The sequence below is a fragment of the Cadophora gregata genome (genome assembly GCF_030347475.1).
Source record: "Cadophora gregata isolate MNR1 chromosome Unknown scaffold_9, whole genome shotgun sequence".
In the NCBI taxonomy this organism is placed as follows: Eukaryota; Fungi; Ascomycota; class Leotiomycetes; order Helotiales; family Ploettnerulaceae; genus Cadophora; species Cadophora gregata.
In genome coordinates this window covers 890082-912917 of record NW_026695932.1, presented here as the reverse complement: position 1 = coordinate 912917, position 22836 = coordinate 890082, and the positions used below count along the sequence as shown (strand labels likewise).

The following is a 22836-nucleotide window of genomic DNA, read 5'->3' as shown; positions in this document are numbered from 1 at the left end:
TTTTGATTTATATTCCACCCATTATTTGCCTACTCCTGCACTACTATGATTGCCGTCGCGTCGCCTTCCCACGGAATTCACCCACCGCCTGTCCTAGACCCAGAACGGAGTTTGAGTTTAAACTTGCCTGTTTTTCACCTAATTTACAGCCCACAGCGCCTCCTCAGTTCTTCAGGAGGGAAAAAGACGAGACGAAAGGAGACAAGATGCTGTGCAAGGCTGGGCTGGAGGGCTGTCTACTGACGCTCCAGTTGCTAGTTTGCTGCTGTCCCTCCTCCCGCCAGCGTGGATTGGGATGGACTAGGAATATTTAAAATAAAGTAAACTACCCGATTTGACTATCGTCGACTGGACGCGACGCGGTGCAATAATCTACCTAGCTTGGGGTTGCACAAGACAATATTTGCCTGGACCCTAACCTGGGAGCTGAGCAAGCGAATAATGAGTGAGTGAGTTGGGTGATGCACCCAACACCGGAACGCTGCAGCGGACCCGGCGAATGGAAACGGGCTGTCCTGGTCTTGGAGTCTCGGGTCCACGTCCGAGTCCAGGTTCAAACGAGAAGATGAGCGAGAGAATGAAAAAAGTACGGAATGAAGGTGAAGACATACTTGTGGAGTAAAGAGTGCCATGGCTACAGCAGAGACAGATAGACCCTGATGCCTGGAGAATGATCATCGTAAGTTGCTCGCGCCTGTTGAGCACCTCACCTCGTCCATGCTAGCACTCCGCGCATCAGACCAAACCAGACCACCGGCCAGTCCACATCCTCAGGTCCTCATGTCCTCATGTCCTCAGGAGTCAGGAATCAGGACTCCCTCATCTGTCTGCGATGCCGGATCCTCCCACGTCCGACCCAACGCAACCCAGATTTACTGTACTGTACTCCGTACTGTTCAAGTTCAAGTGCAATTCCACCTTCCCATCCCCATGTCATGCCCCCTTCCAGCTGGGCCAGCTCGCTCCACTCCCACGCTACAGGCTCCGACGGACAACCCTCCTCGGCTCGCTGGACATGGCCATGGCCGGCCTTGGACATACTTGGGGGCTAGGATAAATAAACCCCTACCCTGAAGGTGTGGTTCTAGGGGTTTCTCCCACACAAAAGAACTATTCTGATGAACCTATTGGATAGTAGCCCTTGCTGAGGCTCGTGCTGATAGAGACAGGGCAAGGGTTTATTTATCCCTACCACAAGTAGACATGGACATGGACATGGACATGGACACATGGCGTATCGATCCTAGCCTTGTGTTAGTGCTCTATTAGTGTGCTGCTAGTGTGTCCCCCCTGTAAATACCCCCTGTAGGTAGCCCCTGTCCCCCCTCTGCCACGCTTCCCGCTGGTAATCAACACCATCCAGCCAGATGCACGCGGAGCACACAGACCACGCCTGAGGGTCCCCCATCTCCAGTAAGCTACATAAATCGACAGCGCCTCCCCGGCCGCCATCCAGGTGATTGACGACGCTCCGCTCCACAATCTTCACTTCATCCACGACTTACTCATTTATTGACTTACTATTCGCCTGCTTGACCGGATATCCTCGACTTGATTCCACTTGTGACTTGACTTTCACGAGGACGAGAAGGAGCCGAGACGACACCGGACGAGACCAGGAGAACAGACGAAAGTAAGACGAGACAACGACTGCAAAGAAGATAACAACAACAACAACCAACAGTCGAAGCAAGGCAGACAAGCCGAGACTACACGAAAGAAAAGCGAAAGCGCGGATAGCAACATTGACCAGAGCTTCACGAACTTTATATGCTACAGGACTGTTTACTGTCTGGCGAGGTTGTCAGAAAGCCGACATCTGACCTGCTCCTCCACCTCCTGTCGAACCCCATTCTACGCGACCCTCAATCTTCACTCGGCGCGATTCTCCCCTCGTTTCCCTCCAAGCAATCACCGTGGACTTCGCAATCATCTTCCATGATGGAGACACAGAGCTTTACCGCTCGCCGCGGGGCAGCCAGCGGACTTCCAACTTTCTCCCTCCCCCCGCCAGACCATCTTTCCCAAATCCATCGCCTTCCGGCGTATGCCCCATCGACATCAACCCAGCCAACTCCAGCGATTGTCAGCAGCGTTCTGACTCCTCCTGCGGGTCTGGCAAGTGATCTCAGCCCTCTGGCTTCAAGCGTAAATAGTGGCAGTTCCCAGAGCTCGGCCGGAGGCGTCCCTCCATATCAGCCCATGGGTTTCTGGCCAACTCCCAATCAACCCTCTTATGGCTTCAGCTCAGCTCCTCCGATGCCCGCATCTTTTGCCCAATCTCAACAGCCATATATGGGACGACCGCTGTATTCTCCATCCATGAACTTCCCCAATCGAAATACCAATTCTCCAACTGCAGGCGAGGGGCTTCCCCCGCCTCCATACGATATCAATGTTCCGTCTTTCCCAGCTCCGATGTCAAGCGGAGGACACTCTCAACAACAGACCCTTCCAGCCCTTTCCACCAGCCACCAACATCACCAACAACAGCAAGCCCAGCAAAGCCAGCAAAATCACCAACAGCTGAATAACAGCAATGGTCTGCCAGCGGCTTCGCAACCGCCTCCACAAGGACCTCTCCATGCCCCAGATACTTATGGCGGGAGACCCCCTCCAACACCAACTTACTACACACCAGCCTCAACACCTCAGCAATCCTCTTTCCCAGCCTATACCCAACAATCTCCCACCCAGCAATCTCCTAATACATCCTCCGCACCCTCTAATCGCATTTCTCCCGTCTCAGCACAGAGTCACTCATCGATGGCCGCACCCCAAGGCTACCCACGGCCTTATAGCGGGTACAGCTTGCCAGCAATGGCCGGTCCCATCATGTCCAACGTGCACAATCCCGGAAACCAAATGGCGCTCGTAGGCGGAATGAACATGCAAGGCTACCCACAGCATCCTCATCAGATGTACGGGCAACACCCACATGGCCAGCCCCCACCGAATGACCGCCCCTTCAAGTGCGATCAGTGCCCACAGTCCTTCAACCGCAACCACGACTTGAAGCGACATAAGCGAATCCATTTGGCGGTCAAGCCATTCCCCTGCGGCCATTGCGAGAAGAGCTTCTCGCGGAAAGATGCATTGAAGGTTCGTTCTTTATCCGATTCTAATCCCAGTAATTGGAGGCAGCTTCCTCTTATATCATTTCATGAAAAATCCTTGAAAGCAGTTTGCTGATTGAACGAACAGAGACATATCCTCGTCAAGGGTTGCGGAAAGGGTCCCTCAGCTGGCGCCGCGAATGCGAATGGTGACAGTCAGTCACCAGTCGACAAGAGCGAGATCATGAGTGATTCGGCCGATGATAGCCCAGAGATGGGAAAGAAAGAGTTGCAATGAGAGGTCATCTCAGCCGGGTCACCGTACACTAATGGACGCAGAATTCGCACACTTGTTTAATGTGGTTTGGGGGGGGGGGGGGGGGGGGGGCGAGAGGTCGGGCATCGGTGGCGTACATGACGGGCTGTAAATTCGCTTGCCAGACAACAACGGAGATGCTTCGATATGCGGCGTTTTTTGTGTGTGGGTGTTTATGTCTTGATTGGGGGTAGCGGGATGAGAACAAGGACGGTTGGGTTGAACGAATGGAACGAATCTCGATGTCCATTTATTTTTTTGGTTTCGGGACGGGTTGGGGGTATAGGAGTTGTGGTTGCTGGGTTTTGCCTTTCTTCCTTCTTCACGGACTGGAAAAATCGTGGCCGGAAAACATTGTGTATTGTTGAGAGCTGGCCGTGTTGGTGTGTTTTGTTTCTTTTTGACGAATGGATGGCTGGATGGAAATACCTCTTTTTTATGGCGAGACTCTTGCTTGGCTCATTCTTATATCATTGCGATCGATATTGCTGCTCGCGCTGCGAAGTCTTCGTCCTATTCTTCGGGTTGATGGGAGAGATATCCGACGGTCTGGTCTTGCTGAGGAAGGGACAAGATAGATCGATCTTGTTTGTTTGATGTATTTGTATTAATCTGCGCCCGTCGATACCTATTGATGAATGAAGAGATGCTCAAAGAAGAAGACGATTTGCCACTCGATGATTTGAGAAGTTTAGTTGTGAGAACAGGACCATGGAGAAGTTAGGGAGTGAGGAAGGGAAGAAAAATAAAGAGGTAGCGAGACGAGATAGACATTTAGGGAGAATGCAACACAAAAGCAGAACAAACGTCCAAATAACCTTTCTCCACACTCGCCACACCATCAACTTCGGTACCAGACGAACTCTCAGACTTGACGCCATCCAGCATGAAGTCGCATTGCATTTCTCCACTGCCATGCCCAGAATCCCTGGCTGGTCAAACGAGAGATCTGCGGCTCTCCACCAAGGACATTCCCCAAACGCGCTGAAGCGAGAATGATGTACGTGCTGGATACGAGAACGATGGGGTTCATTGCTGTGGCTGTGGATGCAATGTGTCGATCGGTACGGTGTATACTGGTTGATGATGATGCTGCTGTTGCTGGAGTGGTGGATTATACAGTATTGGGTAAATTCCGACCAGATCGGCAGTCGCTGAAGATTTTCATTCGGAGATATTTCGCAGAGTCGGGTGGTTCCCTCCTCATCTCATCCCCCGAAGAAAAAGTTGTTCATCAATGCCCAAGCACAATTCCATAATTCCCAAAAGGGCTGACCCACCATCCAAATAACCTCACATACATCCTGTAAGCCACGTCCGATCGTGGCGTTGGGTGACAGAAGCTTAAAACCGCCCATTTTCCACGCACACACCCCATATCCATGCCCTGTCCTGCCTCAAAAGCGTCCATGGATGATGGATGTCTTCTTCCGTCCGTGATAGCCGTTAAGTTAGGTTTTGAGGCGCCCTCGCCTCGCTACCGAGTTGTCGGGTCCAGAGGTGCTGGGATTACGGGCTTTGAGTGAGAGTGCGGGATTTGGGTTGATGTGAGGTAAGTAAGACATTTGGCGATTCGGCGCGGATTGATGTCGGATATTTAACTGAAATGATGTGCGGATAAGGCGTGGGCGATTGATATGTATGTAGGTACCCGTGTGGCATGTGTGGAAAGGCAGGTCGTGGTGTTTGTGTTGTGCAGGAAGCTAGGATCTACCTAGTTACCCATCAAGGTGAGAGAATACTCAGTAACTCATACTTTAATCGACGTTTTGTTGGATACTCCAATATGCAACTACTCTCTGCTTATCTCTGCATCATATCGTACATAAGTCAATTCTAAGCAGCGGCTGTCCAGTGGTTAATGGCTTGCTTCCATTTGCTGGGCTTCACACTGGGGCAGTCCTAACGTCACGCTCTCGTTGCTGTTCATTTCGGACTCATGGGCTTGAGAAGTCTGTCCTTCCTGAAATCCGAATAGATAGATTAGATTAATACTCGACCAACATTGCGTGAATGGTCGATGCATGACGAGACATTGAGGATTTAGCCTCGGATGTGCCATTGGAGCCCTCTGCTGAGCCGCCCTCCACCATCCAAGGGTCATCTGCTCAGGACATCGACACAACTTTAAGATAGTTTCCAAGTATTTTCGATTATTCATTAATCTATCTTCTCAGTACTCTATACACACACCCAGTCAACTTTTATTTGCAAGCACCCCATTCCACTCCTACCCATCACCCTCCTTCCATTCATTCACGTTCCAAACGAAGTCTTTTCGCATTTCCAGCTCCGTAAACACCAGCCAGCCCGGAAACAGAAAAGAAGCCAACATCTAAATACTCTACAAACACACAGCAATTACGATTATATACCTTGCCCAGAGCAAGAATACCACCAATGCAGAACCCAAAGGACGAATACGCAGAACCCGCTATGCAAGCAAAAGCAGCAGCAAGATTAAGAGAAGCAATGCCAATCCAACCGGTTCAGAACAGGTTATTCGTCAACCAATCTTAGGCAACAATCCAGAGTTCCAAGAGTCAATACAACCCATCGATAGAATGCTATTGATCAGACCTCGGTGATGGTGGGGAGCCATTTCGCCGGGTTGTGATGTGGAGAGTAGTCATCAAGTGGCAGCCTGGAAGGTCTTGATCATCATTCTCTTCTTGCGTTCATCGGCCACCAAAACATTTTTGACTTTCAGAACGGATTCCAGGGTCTCGAGGAGGTGGTTGAAGGTACTGGCAGCGCCCTTCTCCTGTGTAAGACGCGCGATGCTGAGGTGGTTCTTCTTGCCATGTTCGATGACAGTCATGATTTCAATAGCGAATGAAACTTCCTTCATATCGAGAACTGTCTGCTGTTAGTCACACACAGAGGTTTTAGGCCACAATGACTTACAATTTTGAGCTCCAACTCTAGCAAACACGATATTTCGTTCTTTGTTAACTTGAACGTCCCGAATGCCATAACGCTTCCAATCCTTCAGTAAAAATGTAATTTCTCGTCTAGTACGTCGCTGCGATAGAGTGAAGCAAAGGAATCCAGAAGCAGCCTTCACATGGAACAACTTGGCTAGCCAGCTTTGCTGTGGTACAACTTGTCGAGCCTTTGCATCTACACTTTGATCACGTCCACTGAATGCCTTTAGTCGAGCATCTGTGATCGAGTGCTGTACACTGTCTTCGTCCTCGTACGCATCATGAGCTAGCTACATGTTAGTTTTCGGTAGACAAACGCCGTTTTTGTACTTACCACTTAGCGACATATCAGGCTTTGAACTTCTCTTTTTGAATATCCTGCCAAATCCAAACTGTTTCTTCTTAGGTTGCTCCATATGTGGGCTCCGGAGATGCGGATTCTGGGGGCGTTCATATGGAGGCTGCATTGCATCATTGCTCAGAGTCTTTGTTGGCACTGAATTAGAGCTGACGGTGGACAATCGCGAGCCGTCGTCTTCGGTCTTGGAACTACGCTTAAACCATCCCGACTTCTTGCGGACTACTGTACCAGTAACGGATTCAAATTGGTCTTCATCATTCCGAGATTCGGTGATGGGGGCAAGGTCTGCAGAGCTCTCGTGCCTGGTTGCAGCCTTGTATTGCTGTCGAAGGTCAAGCCCCGATAGTCGACGATTATTCACGGAAGCACCTTGATCGATTCCAAGTCCGCCTGCCATCAATGGAGGTGGTGTACCTAGCGAGCTCTTCTTCCGGATGGTCAAAGGCGCTGGTGGTCTGACAGGACTTAAGGGCGATGATGGCTGTACGACTCGAATTGTGTTCTTGACACCATGAGAAGCCAGTGCGACATCTTCATTGTCCAGACGATGGCTGAACTTCCAAGCCTCAGGGGCTGATGCAATGCGGCCACTCTTAGCCTCGACTTTATGTTGATGTTCGAGGAAGGAAGCTCTCTCTCGTGCTCTGCGAGGTGACGGATCTTCGCCTCTTGACTCGTCAATTGATGGGAGTGCCCGGGCCAAAGGCTGATATCTGGTGTCCGAAGGGGCGGAAGTTACACGACGGTCTATCATCATCTGGGTTGGAGATAGTGGCTGTATGAGCCGATCGATGTGGTTGACCATCCGATCCAAATAGCTCGGCGACTCATCGTTTCCGAGTTGCTTCCGCAGCTCTGCCTGCTTTCTTGCTTCCAATAATTCATAATTCACAGAGTCAGAGCGGGCTGGAGGTGCAGGGAGTGGTCGTGTGTCTAACGAGGAATGCTTAGTCTTTGGATTAGAATATGCCCGATTGGTATTTGGGTCCTCATTCGACGGCTTCCTCGGCTCGGAATCAACCTCTGATATCATAGATATCCGATTGAAAGCTTCGTCGCAATCCTTAGCTAGACTGCTGCTCAGCTGCTGAACGTCTTCACTCCATATTTGGCTGATGCGACCAGGCTTTGCTGGTCCGGCAGTGTTAGATTGTGAAGCAACGGATTGTGCCTTTCTTGAGCGAATGTATCTTGTGGAAGCAGGTGTCTCATTGACTGGACGTAATACACTGCCTCCATCGTCCGTGACTTCGGTATGATTACTGTGTCTGCCATGAAGGGCGCTGGGGAATGGCGGAGCGGACGCATTTCTTGGGGTCGTGTTCGAAAGTCTTCGGGAATGCGAGAAACTTACGCCTCTCTTGTACCCAACTCTAGCACGGACTTGTCCATTGCTTGTCCGGCTTAGGGAAGAGCTCATAGAACTCCGAGAAGCGTATATTTTAGGAGGAGGGTCGAGTTTCTGAAATCTACTGCGATCTCCAGGGGAAGGACGAGACCTCTTCCGTGGCGTAGCTGTTGGCTTGTCCTCTTCCAAAGCCTTGCTCTCGGCTGGATGATGAATGGTGATCTTGGCCGCTCCGCCACGATGTGCATTGAGATGTTGTGGTCTGGATGCCTTGAAAGGATCATAACTCTGCTCAGTCTCTGCGCCATTGCTGACGACAGTAAATCTCGAGGACTGACGGCCGTGTCCTTTTGCAGGAGGGAAGTGGCAAGTAGAGTATGACTTTGGAAGATCGAGCGGTCTAACATGATGGTAGTCACTACTAGAATAAGCAAGCTCTGGCGCGTAGTTCTCCAATGCTGCATCGCGATACTTCAATAAAAGACTATAGAACAACTTTGGCTCATTTGGCCCGGAGGAAGTTAGATGACTGCACGTGCTTGAAGACTTATGATACTTACTTATCGCTGAGGAGAGCATCGATCAGTTGCTGCTCCGTGTACATGTGCCACATTGATCTCAAATTGCGGAGAAGGTCTTGATGGATGTCACTCTTGCGGATAACAGTGAGATCGCAATCCATAACATTTGGAGATTGAGGATAGCAGCCGCGACTCAAGTTGTCCAAGTAATCGTACTTCTTGATCAAAGGATGCTTCCAGATCTGCTGAAGTCTGATTCGGTCGTTTGGGTTAATTTGTAATATTCTGTGCACCAGACTCTTCGCGTCTTCACTAAACTCCGCTGGCATCGAGTACTGTCCTTTCCTGATCTTCCGAAGTAGCGGCCGAAGTGCTTCCTGGCTTGGTCCCTCCACATCGAATGGAAGACGGCCGGCAAGCATGGCGTAGAAAACGACCCCTAGACTCCATATGTCAATCATATCTCCTCGATATGCAGAGCCACTAATCAATTCCGGGGCGGCATAGTGGGGACTGCCACAGGATGTCTTCAGCCTGTGGTCTGGTGCCTGTTGCAATGCAGCCATGCCGAAATCTGCAATCTTGACTTCTCCATGCTTATTCAAAAGAATATTCTCGGGCTTGAGGTCTCGGTGGCAGATCTTGAAGGAATGACAGTATCCGATAGCGCTGAGCATTTGTCGGAAGTACTTCACAGCTTCTTCTTCTTCAAGACGGCCGCTCTTCGAGATATGCTCGAAAAGCTCTCCGTTGTCAACAAACTCTAGTACTAGGTATCTGTGACTTGTAAGTGCCAGTATGATCTAAGTCGGAAGAGCTGCCACAAAACTTACATCTCTGTGCGATTCTCCCAAATGTCGTATAGTTTCATGATATTTGGGTGTTGTATTAGCTTCATGATGGCCACTTCTCTCTCAATACCCAGCGGCATTCGTTTGACACCATCTCCCAAGTCTGTTTCGGTCGCCTCTATTTCTTCCAGGTTTGCAAGGCTTCCAGCCTGAGAGATCTGTGCATTCTTCTTCTGGACTATCTTGATGGCCGCCTCCTGTCCAGTGTACATATGCCGAGCAAATCTGACCCGTGCGGTGGCCCCCTGCCCCAAAGTCTTGCCTAGCTTCCATGGCCCAATGCACTTCTTGATTATCTTGGCATTAGAATCATTTGAGGTTGTAGAGTACTGCGAGTTGCGATTGGAATCTGGGTAGTCCTTGACTGCTGACAGCCGTGGGTTCTCTATGTTGGGGCCAACAGATGGCACGCGACGCGACTGCCGCTGATGACTCGAGTCTTGTGACTCTGTTTGGTTTTGGAGGAGGCCATTAGTCCACAGACTCTCATGGTGTGGTATAGAGGGGGGTTTGGAAAGCTGTTCGGGGCTTGGAGGCGGAGCATTGTTCACTCGTCGAGTCGCATCCCCCAGAGGCGGACGGCGCGTCGATGGTCGTGAGTAATTGTTCATCTTGCCAGACTGTCCTTCTCAAAACCTCTCCAACCTTGCCTACACAACTGCGACGTAAAATTGAGACTTCTCGACCAGCGAGGTTTCGACTGGACTCGAATCCCTAGCTGGAAGAATGTTGCATCGAGTTGGCAACGAGACGTGAATCTCGAATTGATAGGTAGGAATGGAGAAGGAAGACAGACAAATCGAGATGCCGAGAGTGTTCACCAGGGCGGTCAGCTACAGACACCAGAATAAATGAGTCCAGTGTGCTGAGATACGTGGTGGTATGTTGCGTTGGAGAACGGGTGGGGGACGAACCAATCCGGGAACAAACCACGGGATAATGCGAAGAGCAACGATGCTGCAAAACAGTCTGTCAGGCTTAGAAAGGAAAAAGAAAAAGGTGCATAGCACAGTGTATTGGAGGCAAGAGAAAGAAAAAAGTGATAGATGCAGGTACAAGCAATCTAGGGCTGGCGGTGAAATGTGTTGTTGCTGTGACAGAGGAGGGATGTTTTTTGTTGACTTCCGATTCCTGAGTGGGTACCCGGCGCACTTGGAATGTAGCGCCGGTCTGGTCTCTCCCTCATCCACGTGCTGGGGCTAAACTCTCATTGAGAACTCGAAGAGACATCAATCTAGATTTGGATTTAAGAATACCACATAATAATATCAAGCAAGATATCAAGCAAGATACCCACATTGAAGAGAGAAGTACGTACCAGACGCATCTCCGCAATTGTGCATATCATGTCATGTCTCGGGTCGGGGTGTGGAGTTCATGGGGCTACAACGTTAGCTGCAGGTAGAATTCCTCGCAATACATTAGGAGAGATGAGATGAGATGATAAATGAATGAATGATAAACATGTTCCTCAAACCTCGACCCCAGTGCATCCAGCTTTGCCTCCTCGTCATCAGCGGTAGATATCAGACAACAGCACCTTGCAACTGCTTCAAGTAGAGGTACCTATACATCTCAAGGTCCGTAGACCTTACATGAGGTGGTGCCGCCTTTATTCAATTCAATACATAGGTGCGGCAATCCCTATCTACCAAGGCAGGTATGCTTGGAGGGTTCGTACGTACAGCATATCGCTCGTAGGGTTGGAGCTAGCCACAGGCGAAAATACAAGACATGTTTTACCTGGGTTGATTGAATGGTACCTTACAGGGAGTACGTATGGAACTGATGCATTCCATCTCCTTGATACTGTCTAAAATTGGCTCTGGTAATTAGTAGGACCGACGTTCAATGATGGCAGGTATACCAACCTTGAAACGTCTCCTATGAGTGTGCTGGATTCAACGCCTTTAGGTAGGTCCAGAGACTTCTGGCTTGCGAGTCCTGAAGCTTATGCTTTTTCAGATCGGAAGCAGGTCCGCTACAGCGAAGGTATATACAAAGCATCCCTAGGTTGGTATGGACCTAGGTAAAGCCTTATTTGAAGAGCATTCTTCGGGATGAGAAGGAGCAATGGCTATGCTCGCCTCTGTCGCCATCCCCACTTTCGAACTGTGGGTAGTAAGCGTCAGTCTTATACAGATAACTATCCCAGCCGTCCCAACCTCTCATACAATAAGTGGGTAGGTCATTAAGTTGGCAGGCCGTGAGAAAGAAGTACTCAAGCTAGGGAGGCTTTCTCCACAGCTACCATTATGACCTTACCTGGGCGATGTTATTGGGATATGTCCTTCTCCTTGGCGATAGTGGCAACATGACTTTGTCTGACAGATTTACAGAGAAATGAATATTTGTATGCTCGATTGAAGGTGAGGCAAACTTGAGTGAAGTGAAGTGAAGTGAGGTTGTCCTTAGTTAGGTATTTTAGCTCCTGCCGGCTTGGCGCCGGCTCTAATCGCGTCACACCTTGACGCGTCGCGATCTTCCTTTCAAGCTTCAAAGACGACAAACACGTTTTCAACGATAAAACTGAAAGGCAACGATGCCGGTCTCAAATCCCCGTCGCAGACCTCGGTCAGATATCGAGAGCGACGATGATGGTGACTTCGTCAGACGCTCCCAAAGCTCAAGCCCTGCGGAGTCCTCGAAACGCGCCAGAACGAATGGCTACCACAGCGATCAGCTGTCTGAATCACCCGAACCTCTTGCTCACCATATGAATGGCACTGGGAGGGGGAATGGACGGGTCTACGAGGACGGAGACGAGGACGAACATCGTACAGGCCCGGACGAATTCCAGCCTGGCGCTATTGTTCGGGTCAAGCTGAAGAACTTTGTTACCTACGAGAGCGCCGAGTTTTTCCCTGGCCCGAGCATGAATATGGTCATCGGTCCAAACGGTACAGGCAAGAGCTCTCTGGTTTGTGCAATATGTATCGGACTTGGCTGGGGAACCATCAACTTGGGCCGTGCCAAAGACTTTGGAGAGTATGTCAAGCACAACACGAAAGCAGCAGATATCGAAATCGAGCTGCAGAAACGACCTGATGAGACTGAAAATCATGTTGTACGCGTTAGAATCACCAAGGATGGCAACACACGAGATTGGTGGTTGAATAATCGGAAGACTTCCCTGAAAGCTGTCCAAAAGCTAGTCAAGGATTTCTCTATTCAGATTGACAATCTTTGCCAATTCTTGCCTCAGGAGAAGGTTTCCGAATTTGCAGGACTTTCTCCCATAGAACTTTTACGCGAAACTCAGCGAGCCGCCGCACCACCACAGATGCTCGAATGGCACGAGTCGCTCAAAGACCTTCGAAAAACACAGAAAGCGTTGGAGCTGCAGCAAAAGACAGATAGAGATCAGCTAGCAAATTGGGAAGTCCATCAACAAAATCTAGGGACCGACATCCAGAAGTTGGAGGAACGAGAAGTCATATTGAAGGAGATCAAGCGTCTTGAGAGAACTATTCCATGGGTTGAGTACCGTGCTGCTCGCGATGCCTACAAAGTGCGTGCCGGGGTCAAGAAAGAAGCACAACGGCGTCTTAGAGAACTGAAAGCAGAAGTTGAGCCGATCATGAACCAAATCAAGGCCAAAGAGCAGTACGCCAGCCAAATTTTAAGGGTCGTCAGTGAACGAAAGACCGCTGTTGTGGACGCCGAGCGAGAAGCAGACTCTAAGGTTCAGGAAATGGAATCGCTGGGAGAAGATATTAAGAAGTACACTGCAGATGTTGAAGGAGAGAACAAACGCCACCAAACCCAAAAGGCGGCCGTTGCAAAAGTGCAGAAATCAATCACAGATATGAAGAGCAAGCTTCACGACGAGCCTATCGAGTTCGACGGTCCTGCTTGGAACGAACGTATAGTATGTATCACCCATCAAAACTCTTCAGCATGGGCTAACCTGAGCACAGAGAGCGAAAGAGAATGAAGTTCGGCTTCTGAGAGGGGAAATCGAGGAGCTCCACGCTAGCAATTCTGAGAAGAGCCAGCAGGGCAGAGAGATCCGCCAGAAAGTCGACATGCTTAAGATAGATTTGGCCGCTTTCGACACCCAGCAAGGGCAGCAGCTAAACAAACTTGAAAGATCGGCTAAAGATGCAGCTGTAGCTTGGAAGTGGGTACAAGAGCACCGAGACAAGTTTCAGGAAGAGGTTTATGGGCCACCCCTCGTCACCTGTTCACTTAAAGATCCTCGATATGCAGACGCAGTTGAAGCTCTTCTTAGCAGGAACGACTTTCTCGCATTTACGGCCCAAAATCTGGATGACATGAAGACATTGAGCGGACAATTTACAGGTACCATGGGTCTTGCTGATATCACAGTGCGTTCTACGACTAGTGGATTATCCGCGCAGCGTCGATTATCTGACCAAGACTTGCAACGGCTCGGCTTTGATGGATGGGCGATTGATTATATCGATGGCCCAGAACCAGTGCTGAGTATGTTGTGTGATGCTAGAAAGTTGGATAACAGTCCCGTCGCCCTTCGCGAAATCAGCGAAGAAAGCTACAACGAGATTGTCGACGGAGAAAGAGTGACTCATTTCGTCACCGGCAGCAATTTTTATCAGGTGTCGAGGAGAAGGGAGTATGGGCCTGGAGCAGTTTCAACTACGACCAAGCACGTCGCAGATGCTGTAAACTGGACCGACCAGCCAGTAGATGTTTCCGCCAAACGAGAGGTTCAAGAGCGAATCGACGCATTGGAACGAGAATTCGAGGAGCTGAAAGCCGAGATAAAGCCTTTGCGAGCGGCTTTGGCAGAAAAGAAAGAACAGCACCCTCAACTGCAGGAGGAGATCGTAAGTTGCTGACCTTCCTTCTTACTATCAATAAATTGACACTTCGACACAGAAAAGCTTGACCAAAGAGAAAGCCGACATTCAGAAAGTGTATAGCGAGCAGCAGAGCCTTCCCGCCAAAATCGGTATGTTAACCCTTCCATTAAATCCTGAAAGCGCTGACAAGTTTCCAGCACGCGAAGAGGAGCTCCTTAAAAGAAAGCAATCCGGATTTGCTGAGATTCGGGAGGAAATCCACAAGATCAATGTTCAACATGATCATGCTGTCATTCGAAGATCGAAGCTTGCTCTCCAGTACAAGGAAATCGTGAAAAAGATCCGAGCTTGTCATGAGGCGGTTCTAGAAGCGAGAGTTATGGCTATTGAAGCAGAATCCGATGTAGCTGGCTTAACCGAACGTAATGCTGACATTGTGCGTGAAGTCAAAGAGGAAGAACTTCGACTCAAGGAGGCGCAAGAGCAGCTAGAAGACTTCAAGGCAAAAGCCAATGCAGCTCTCGTTGCAGTAACAGCGATCCAAGCCGACCCAGAGAACGAAGAACATCTCGAGAGCTGGAAGCACCTGGCACCAGAGCTTACTGTCGATGAATTGCAAGCTCAAATGGTTGCCGAGTCGACTAGGCTCGAGTTCGTTGTCGCAAGCAATCCTAACGCCATCAACGAATACAAGCGGCGACAAGCCGAAGTCGATAAACTTAATCGAAAGGTAGCCGAGAATGAAGAAAAGCTCGAGGATGTTGGAAGTAGCATTACGGAGATTCGCGAGCAATGGGAACCACAGCTGGATACTCTCATTGCTGAGATCAGCGAAGCTTTCTCTCACAACTTTGAGCAGATCGGCTGCACAGGACAGGTTGGCGTTCATAAGGACGACGATTTCGATCTTTGGCAAATTCAAATCAAGGTCAAGTTCAGGTATGACTTCTTTCTGAAACTTCTCAAAAGCTGGAAACTAATTTATGATAACAGAGAAAACGAAGATCTTCAAATCCTCGACTCACATCGCCAGTCTGGTGGTGAACGGTCCGTTTCCACAATCTTCTTCCTCATGTCCCTCCAATCCCTCGCACAAGCACCCTTCCGAGTCGTCGACGAGATCAACCAAGGCATGGACCCTCGAAACGAGCGCATGGTCCACGAACGTATGGTTGAAATCGCCTGCAAAGAACACACCAGCCAATATTTCCTCATTACGCCTAAACTGCTGACTGGACTCCGATATGACAAGCGTATGAAGGTGCTGTGTATTGCCAGTGGGGCGTGGATGCCGGAGAACTACAAGAAGCTCGATGTCTCGAAGATCATTGGCATCAAGAGATCTCTCGTGGCTGCTGGTTGATTGAATGGCACTAGGACTGAGAATGGGGTTGAGATTGGCAACTTTTGATACTTACGGCGTTGGGCTCGGAGTTGATGATACCTATGTTCTTGCAAGCATCATTTTGGGACGGAGCACTCGCCACTGGAGGCTCACGTCATTGTGGAATTATACATTAACGCCATACACGACATTGGTAATACTGCCAGAATCAAAGGGGCACGGCGAGGACGGAATGGACGGATGTTATTCTGTGGGATAGAGAGACAAATATCCTCCCCGTCTTGAAGTATGTAGAAGAGATGCCTCGCACTCACAAGCTCTACGTTATAATTGAATGATCACCAAATCTCCAATTTATTCTAAACCTGTACATGTCAGTAGATGAACCTAGGTAATGAGATCGTTTCTAAGGCCAGAAAAGCTCCCAGGACTCTCGGGACTCTCAGGACTCAAAGCGCGCCAGGCTTTGGGCATTTGTGGTTGGGCTGAAGTGTGAAAAAGCCTCCACGGGACGGACGTTCTTGACTAACTTAATTGTGTGCTTATTGTTTATCGACTTGTGTATAAAGAGACTGAGAAGGATCGTGGGTACCTAATGAGCCATTAAATTTGCAAGATGATGCTTGCCTGTCCTACGTGAAGCTTTCCATTAGATTCTTGTATCGTGCTTTATATTCATTTTTTCAAAATCTACAAACGTTCTTGGGTATGCGAACGCGGCGCGAATGTAAAAGCTTATACAATAGGATTCCTCCACATCCAACAATCCGTCTATTTCTTCTTGTACTCTTCAGGACCAATCATCAGCTCTGGACGGACCAGTCTGTCGAAGTCCTCCTCGCTTAGCGCCTTCAGCTCCATTGCTGACTCCTTCAATGTCAAGCCCTTCTTGTGAGCATTCTTTGCTACTTTGCTTGCCATGTCGTATCCGATCTTTGGGTTGAGGCAGGTAACCAGCATCAGGCTGAGGTTTTATTAGCACTAGTCCTGACTTTGGGGGCAAGGGGAGACTTACGATTCCTTCATGATGTTTGAGATCTTGTCCTCGTTGGCTTGCAGGCCAGCAACCAAGTTTTTCTCGAAACTCTTCATTCCATCGGTGAGGATACGGATGCTGTGCAGGAGATTTCGGATAACCAAAGGCTTGAAAACATTCAACTCGAACTGACCATTCATGCCTCCGATAGTAGTGGCAGTGTGGTTTCCGATGACTTGAGCACAAACCATAGTCAAGGCTTCGCACTGAGTTGGGTTGACCTTTCCAGGCATAATACTGCTTCCAGGCTCGTTTTCTGGAAGAGCCAACTCTCCAAGTCCACAACGTGGTCCAGATCCAAGGTATCTGATATCCTGGGCGATCTTGAACAAAGAGGATGCGAGAGTGTTCAAAGAGCCTGAGGCTTGCACGATGGCATCGTGTGCTGCTAAAGACTCAAACTTATTTGGGGCGGTCTTGAACTCGGTGCCAGTCATCTTGGTGACTTCAGTAGCAATTGCCTCTGCGAAACCCTTGTATGTGTTGATTCCGGTGCCGACGGCAGTTCCACCCTGAGCCAGCAGACGGAGATCTGGGAGAGAAGATTCCACTCGCTTGATGCCAAAGTCGAGCTGAGCCACATATCCTGAGAACTCTTGAGCAAGAGTCAATGGTGTAGCATCCTGCAAATGTGTACGTCCAATCTTGATAATCTTCTTCGCCTCGAAATCATCAACCTTGGCTTGGAGGGCTTCACGGAGTGACTTAATAGCTGGGATAAGCTCCTGCTCAATCTCGAGCACTGCAGCGATGTGCATAACGGTAGGGAAAGTGTCGTTCGACGAGGCACTCATGTTGACATGATCGTTCGGGTGAACCGGCTTCTTGCTTCCCATAGTTCCGCCCAGAATCTCAATGGCACGATTTGAGATAACCTCGTTGGCGTTCATGTTCGATTGGGTTCCGGAACCGGTTTGCCAGACGACGAGAGGGAAGTGGTCGATGAGCTTGAGGGAGGCCACCTCAGCAGCGGCTTCTTGAATGGCTTTGCCAATTTTTGGGTCTGTCGGAATCGTAAGCGTATGTTATAAATCATCGTCTCAGAGCAGCGTACCAAGTCCAAATTGCATGTTGACGGTCGCAGCAGCGCCCTTCAAAATTCCAAAAGCCTTAACAATTGGAGGGGGCATGCGATCTTGCGGCTGGTTGATCTTGAAGTTCTCCAACGACCGTTCCGTTTGTGCTCCCCAGTACTTGTCTGCTGGTACCTGCACCTCTCCAAAGGCATCTGTCTCTGCCCGTGTAGCAGCCATTCTGTATGCGGTTGCGTGGAAGTTTCTTTGGAAGCGGGGTTGAAGGGATTGTGAAGATGTTCGAGTTGCTGCAGCGGATGTCGAGGATAAGGCGGAACGGCTGGTATATATGGACCGGCAGTTGGGAGGTGCAGAATTTGAGGCGGTGGATCTGGAAGTCGAGAATGTGAATGAGGGGTTCGACGAGAACTTGAGGGAAGCTCCTGCCCGCGGTTTAGCAGCTGACGCTGCGAGGACGGAGCTGGTCCCGCGTGCCGATCGAAGCATTGTGACGATAATCGACTGCGACAAGTATCAAGAAATGAAATATCCAAAAATGCCAATTGGATGCCTGCCAGGCGGTCAATTATAGAGTGAGAATATGAGGAAGGATGTCTGTGCAGCGACAGGTGAGTAGGTATAATATGGGAGGAGATGCTTCGAGGTGTTCGTGAGATTCAATATAAAAAAAGTTCCAAGCTCCGGAGCACGGGACGGGAGACGCGCAGGGGCCGACCTGAATTGTGCAGCGGGAAAAAGCCGGCGCGGGATTCTCCGCGGTTTTGAGCAGGACCTCAACTTGTTGATCTATCTGGAGGCTCACGAACGCTGTCAAAGTCGGACAGTCAATTATACGGCCTTGATAGATAACCCTATGTCACGTCGATTGCTATGTCATATGCCGTTGAAGTATTTTACATTTGTACAAGTATGAATTCTTTCAATCTGGCAGCATTCTGTCCAGCTTCTCCGAATCGATCATGGCTGAAGATTTAGCCGGCATACGAAACACCAAAATTTGGAGGTAGCCGTATACTCCCAATTTGACTCACGCAATATCTTCTATATTGTTTCGTTCGTCCTTGAAGTAAGTTGATTCTGGGGTCCACTTGAGTCGACTCCTTTACACTCAGCCACTGAAGCTTCTGTCGAAGTTCAGCCAACTGAAGTGGGTTTGTGACTATCCTGCTGCCCACAGTGATTTTCGTTGACTCTCCTTGCAAACATACCAGTCCGCAAACTTCCGAAATAAGCATGTATATTCGTTTATAAGAATTACGTCTCCAGGTCTTACCCAAGTCCTGAGTTCAGGGAGCGAGATGAACAGGTTATCGCCAATAAATGCTTCGCTTTTCTCTCCAGGTCAACAAATCATTAAGCGAGCCACTACCACCAAGTCAACAACCTGACCACATCTCTTACCATTTTCCTTGTCTCCGCTTACCGCATTTGCCGTAAATATATCGCCTTCTGCCAAGCTCAGTGATACCCAACAATCTTCAAACTATTCAATCTCCAACAACACTACCCAAGTCTATCTTGACCCAAGTCCCAAGTCAGACCCTCCATCTCAACATCTATTTTCAACTCTTCATACCACCCCACCCACTCAGCCAACGTCCCCAGTCTCAAGAGAATTCTAAACTTACCCCAAACTCCAGACCCAAAGAATCTGGGGGACTGGGGAAACAAAGCCAAGTGATCCAAACAAACTTGGATATCTTGTAACGATGGTCTCACCTTAACATCATCCAAGCATTGGCACTCTCGCGATTATGTGGCTTGAAGAGCCAGTCTCATTCGTGTCAAAGCCTTCGAATTGTTTTTTCAAGTTGACCAGAGTTGAGCTGGGATGAAGCGAAATACGATGAGATGAGATGAGATGACGAGAAATACTGTTTGAGCTCTGATGTTCTGACGCTTAGTAATTCTGGGCAATTCTGGGCTGAAGCTGTATTGGATTGAGGCCGAGTCTTGGGACAGTTGGGATGAAGTTTGAGTTTGGGGTTTTGGGTCTTGGGGTTACGATAAGCGATGCGAGTGTGGGGAAAGCGAGGAGGCCTAGATTCTTGAGAAGTACTTTGTTTTGGTTTTGTTTTGGGTCATCATCTTCTTCTCTGATGAGAAGCTCAGGAGAATTGGATTTGCTTTTGGCATAGGTAGTGAATGCTAGAGCGGCGATGAAAGTTGAACGCGATAAGCTGTGAATTAATCATTTGTTTCAATCACAAAAATAGAAGCGAGGTGCAAGAATAGTATCAATTCCTAAAGCACGTACAGTACAGATGTCATAAATCATTCTCATGAGCCAGAGCCTATCCCAGGCCCTCTTTCCCACAACCCTGAACTCCAACCAGCCGGATTGCCTAACCCATCACCCAACCTGTAATCAAGCATACCCAAAAGTTTCCGCGTGGACATAAATTCCCTGTGCCCCAGTCCCCTTATGCACACCCCTTTCATCACTCACAGCAGCCGCTGTATTCCTAGTCCTCTGCACCAGGCCTTGCGGTCCACAAACCACAACAGCCATCTCTCCCAACGCACATTCCGCTGTTCCCGTAATAATCTCACTGACATCTGGTCTTCCACTCAAAATCGCAATGCGATTATCCACAACGCTACTCCCTGAAAAGTAGCTGCTGGCGCGAGAACTGGAAGGTCGTATGAAGGGCGCTGGGTCGCATTCGCAGACAGGTACAATTGCATTTTCGTCCGTGACGAGCTTTCTGCATGGACACTCTGCGGATGGGTAGCGGCGAACTTCAGAAGTAATGAGGCGTTTCTCATCAACCTCAAGGGAGCTAGAGGAATCTCTGGATGATGCTAGCCCACTCGTCATGTCTTGATCACATGTGACGTAGATGCTCATATCAAGACCGACGCAGTAGCCGTCTTGTCTTAGATTATCCACATCACGAATTGAGCGGTCGAGTTCAGATGCAAACCAGTTGATGGCAGAGCTTTGCTTAACTACCCAGACGAAACGGATGTACCTAGTAACAGCACCGGGAGGAGGGTCGAAATGCGTTTTGCGGGATTGACCCAAACCTTTCCATTGCTGAACGATATCTCGCATCAGAGGAACTGTGAATGTTGCTCCAGTAGATCCAGCAATGAAGACTACGCTATCAAATTGTCTCAATGGTCGGATACGAGAATACGGCCCATCGATGAAGACTGATCTTCCCGAGTTTCTAGTAGAGTTTTGTCCACTCGGGTATGATTTCTCTGCATATTTGAAGAACCTCTTGGTGGCTCCTTTCTTGGCTCGAACTACAAATTCGATTCTGCCATCTGATGGAATGCTAGATATTGTGAACGGGTGTGATGATAGAGGGGCAACGACATGGTAAGCTAAGAAGAGATGCTGTCCTGCTTCCCATTTGACAGGTGGATTTGAGATGGTGACCCGGGTGTGGCTGTCATCCAAAGGCTCGAAGGTAGCTTTGCAGGCCAAAAATCCCGAGCTATTTGGGTGAAAGACAGCCAGATTGTTGTAGACGAGATAGACTGCGCGCACCAGCCGATCGAACCCCCAGAATGCAAGGGGCACCCAAAGCCATATCCGATTCTCCGCTGGAACATGCATGTAGGTCGCTGCAACAAGTCCGAGCCACGATGTGATGTGTTGAACGACAAATACTTCGTAGGACAGTCCACGAATGGGCGCAACTGACGATACGATGATCCACACCAAGACACCAGCAGCTGCTATGCCTTTCTGCGTTATAGAATCTGCTTTGATCTTGATCATTATGTAATCGTACTTTCCCCATTCACATAGAAAGAATCCCGCATGGATCACGACTGTGAAAAGAAGGGCTCGAGCAATCCAGCGATGGAGCCAGGCCAGTCGTTCGTAACCAAGGCCAGTGAAATAGCCAATGAAGTTCCGCTTTGCAGCTAGGACGACGATGAGAGGCAGCTGTGCTATGGCGATGCATCCTGCCCTGTATCCCACATCTTCCCATTGTCGGATATTTTCCGTATTGAAACCGTATAAACAACAGACGATGATCAGAACCAGATACGCAATCAATATTGTTGACGGGCCTAAAGGTGCGACGTAAATTTGTGTTTTCCGGATGGTTACTGGCAAGGAGTAGTAGCCATATTCTCTGATAACCGCTGCAATCGTAGCATGGACCCGGAAAAATAGAGACTTTGGTTTTGCTGCAGTGGGATTATCCCGAGCCGCAGATATGCGCTGGTGATAGAGGAGTTTGTTGAGGCCATTCACAATGACCGTCACACCAATGGCAGTTCCAATGAATATCCAGAAGATCTGTTGCATGTAAAGCGCATCGGGCGCAGCAAGGACCTTTGTTTCTTCTTCCTTGACATCCTCGCTCGCAGATGGAGCAGGTGCCTTCACAGGAGTCGTAGCCACAGGTGCAGCAGCTGCCGCCCCAGTTGCTTTGGTGTCTGCAGGTTTTGGGCCTTGGTATTCCTTTGAGGTTTTATCTCCTGCTGCCGGTAGTTCAGGGCCTCCGACCGGGCGCGATCCTGGCCGAACAGATTCCAGTGATGATTCAACAAATTCGCTCAATGTCTTCATATCTTTTGCTCCCTCCAGTCGCTTGATCTCCACTCCATCCTTGTACAAGACAAATGTTGGGAAAGACGCAATCCACCGGAGCCATGATTGTGTTGCCTAGCAACTATCGACGACATTCTCAAGTTGTCGTGAGGTCGACAGTGGATAAAAGATGATCAGAAATACCCCACCTGGGATTAGGAATCAGAGGAAATGGCAATCATCAAAGTACAATGATAATGCGCCAGGCGTGTGTCTCGATATCAGCAACGATATAGGAAATTCGATATGGCAAAATGAAATGCAGTAATAGAAAAGATCTGGGCGCGTATCAAGGTTATCAATCAAGCTTGGCTCAAGCTCGACCTCACACATTATCAAGCAGTGCTACCACAGGTAGGAAAGTTAGAGAGAAGGGAGCAACAGAGCGCAAACATGAGAAACAGAGTGGACGAGTGTCATGCGTTAGGCTGTACAGTGAGCTCATGATTGGGCAGTTGTTTCAAGTCTGAAATTCCACTGGAAAGTTTGGCTGAGGCTGGACCAGAAACAGTGATCTGCACCACGCTCTTGAATGAGAAGTTTGTTCAAAACTCGAGACCCGCTACGAGCATGTTGTTAAGACAAGACTTCATGCCCACAAGGCGAATTCCCATGCCGAGTCACTGGGATTCTTGTCCACGGATGCGGCTGTTTAGGATTTGGAAGTGAGCGCTTGGCTGAAGCTCGAGATTC

At 49.2% G+C, this 22836-nt stretch overlaps 6 protein-coding genes across 6 annotated transcripts; 2 read left to right on the top strand and 4 right to left on the bottom strand.

The window, feature by feature from the left end:
* Positions 1-1391: 1391 nt before the first annotated feature.
* ONS95_014622 (uncharacterized protein) lies at positions 1392-5319 on the top strand. The gene is made up of 3 exons (XM_058508285.1): positions 1392-3102; positions 3205-5102; positions 5228-5319. The coding sequence occupies exons 1-2, from the start codon at positions 1771-1773 to the stop codon at positions 3352-3354; spliced, it is 1482 nt and encodes a 493-aa protein (XP_058355970.1). The 5' UTR covers positions 1392-1770; the 3' UTR covers positions 3355-5102; positions 5228-5319.
* A 685-nt stretch (positions 5320-6004) lies between these two features.
* On the bottom strand, positions 6005-9991 carry ONS95_014621 (uncharacterized protein; the record flags this gene model as incomplete). The annotated part of the gene is made up of 5 exons (XM_058508284.1): positions 6005-6231; positions 6280-6585; positions 6634-8426; positions 8569-9306; positions 9363-9991. 5 exons carry the CDS (start codon positions 9989-9991, stop codon positions 6005-6007), a joined length of 3693 nt encoding a protein of 1230 aa, XP_058355969.1.
* Positions 9992-10729: 738 nt separating this feature from the next.
* On the bottom strand, positions 10730-11696 carry ONS95_014620 (uncharacterized protein; the record flags this gene model as incomplete). Its single annotated transcript, XM_058508283.1, has 5 exons — positions 10730-10763; positions 11149-11193; positions 11252-11324; positions 11486-11492; positions 11646-11696. 5 exons carry the CDS (start codon positions 11694-11696, stop codon positions 10730-10732), a joined length of 210 nt encoding a protein of 69 aa, XP_058355968.1.
* A 226-nt stretch (positions 11697-11922) lies between these two features.
* SMC5 (Structural maintenance of chromosomes protein 5) lies at positions 11923-16129 on the top strand (the record flags this gene model as incomplete). Its single annotated transcript, XM_058508282.1, has 6 exons — positions 11923-13251; positions 13301-14191; positions 14244-14316; positions 14365-15106; positions 15161-15885; positions 15934-16129. The coding sequence occupies 5 exons, from the start codon at positions 11923-11925 to the stop codon at positions 15528-15530; spliced, it is 3405 nt and encodes a 1134-aa protein (XP_058355967.1). The 3' UTR covers positions 15531-15885; positions 15934-16129.
* A 151-nt stretch (positions 16130-16280) lies between these two features.
* On the bottom strand, positions 16281-18229 carry FUM1 (fumarase fum1). Its single transcript, XM_058508281.1, has 3 exons — positions 17603-18229; positions 16528-17551; positions 16281-16476 (listed from the first exon to the last, which is right to left on the bottom strand). The coding sequence occupies exons 1-3, from the start codon at positions 18066-18068 to the stop codon at positions 16284-16286; spliced, it is 1683 nt and encodes a 560-aa protein (XP_058355966.1). The 5' UTR covers positions 18069-18229; the 3' UTR covers positions 16281-16283.
* Positions 18230-19822: 1593 nt separating this feature from the next.
* Positions 19823-22122, bottom strand: ONS95_014617 (uncharacterized protein; the record flags this gene model as incomplete). Its single annotated transcript, XM_058508280.1, has 1 exon — positions 19823-22122. One exon carries the CDS (start codon positions 22120-22122, stop codon positions 19951-19953), a length of 2172 nt encoding a protein of 723 aa, XP_058355965.1. The 3' UTR covers positions 19823-19950.
* Positions 22123-22836: the final 714 nt, after the last annotated feature.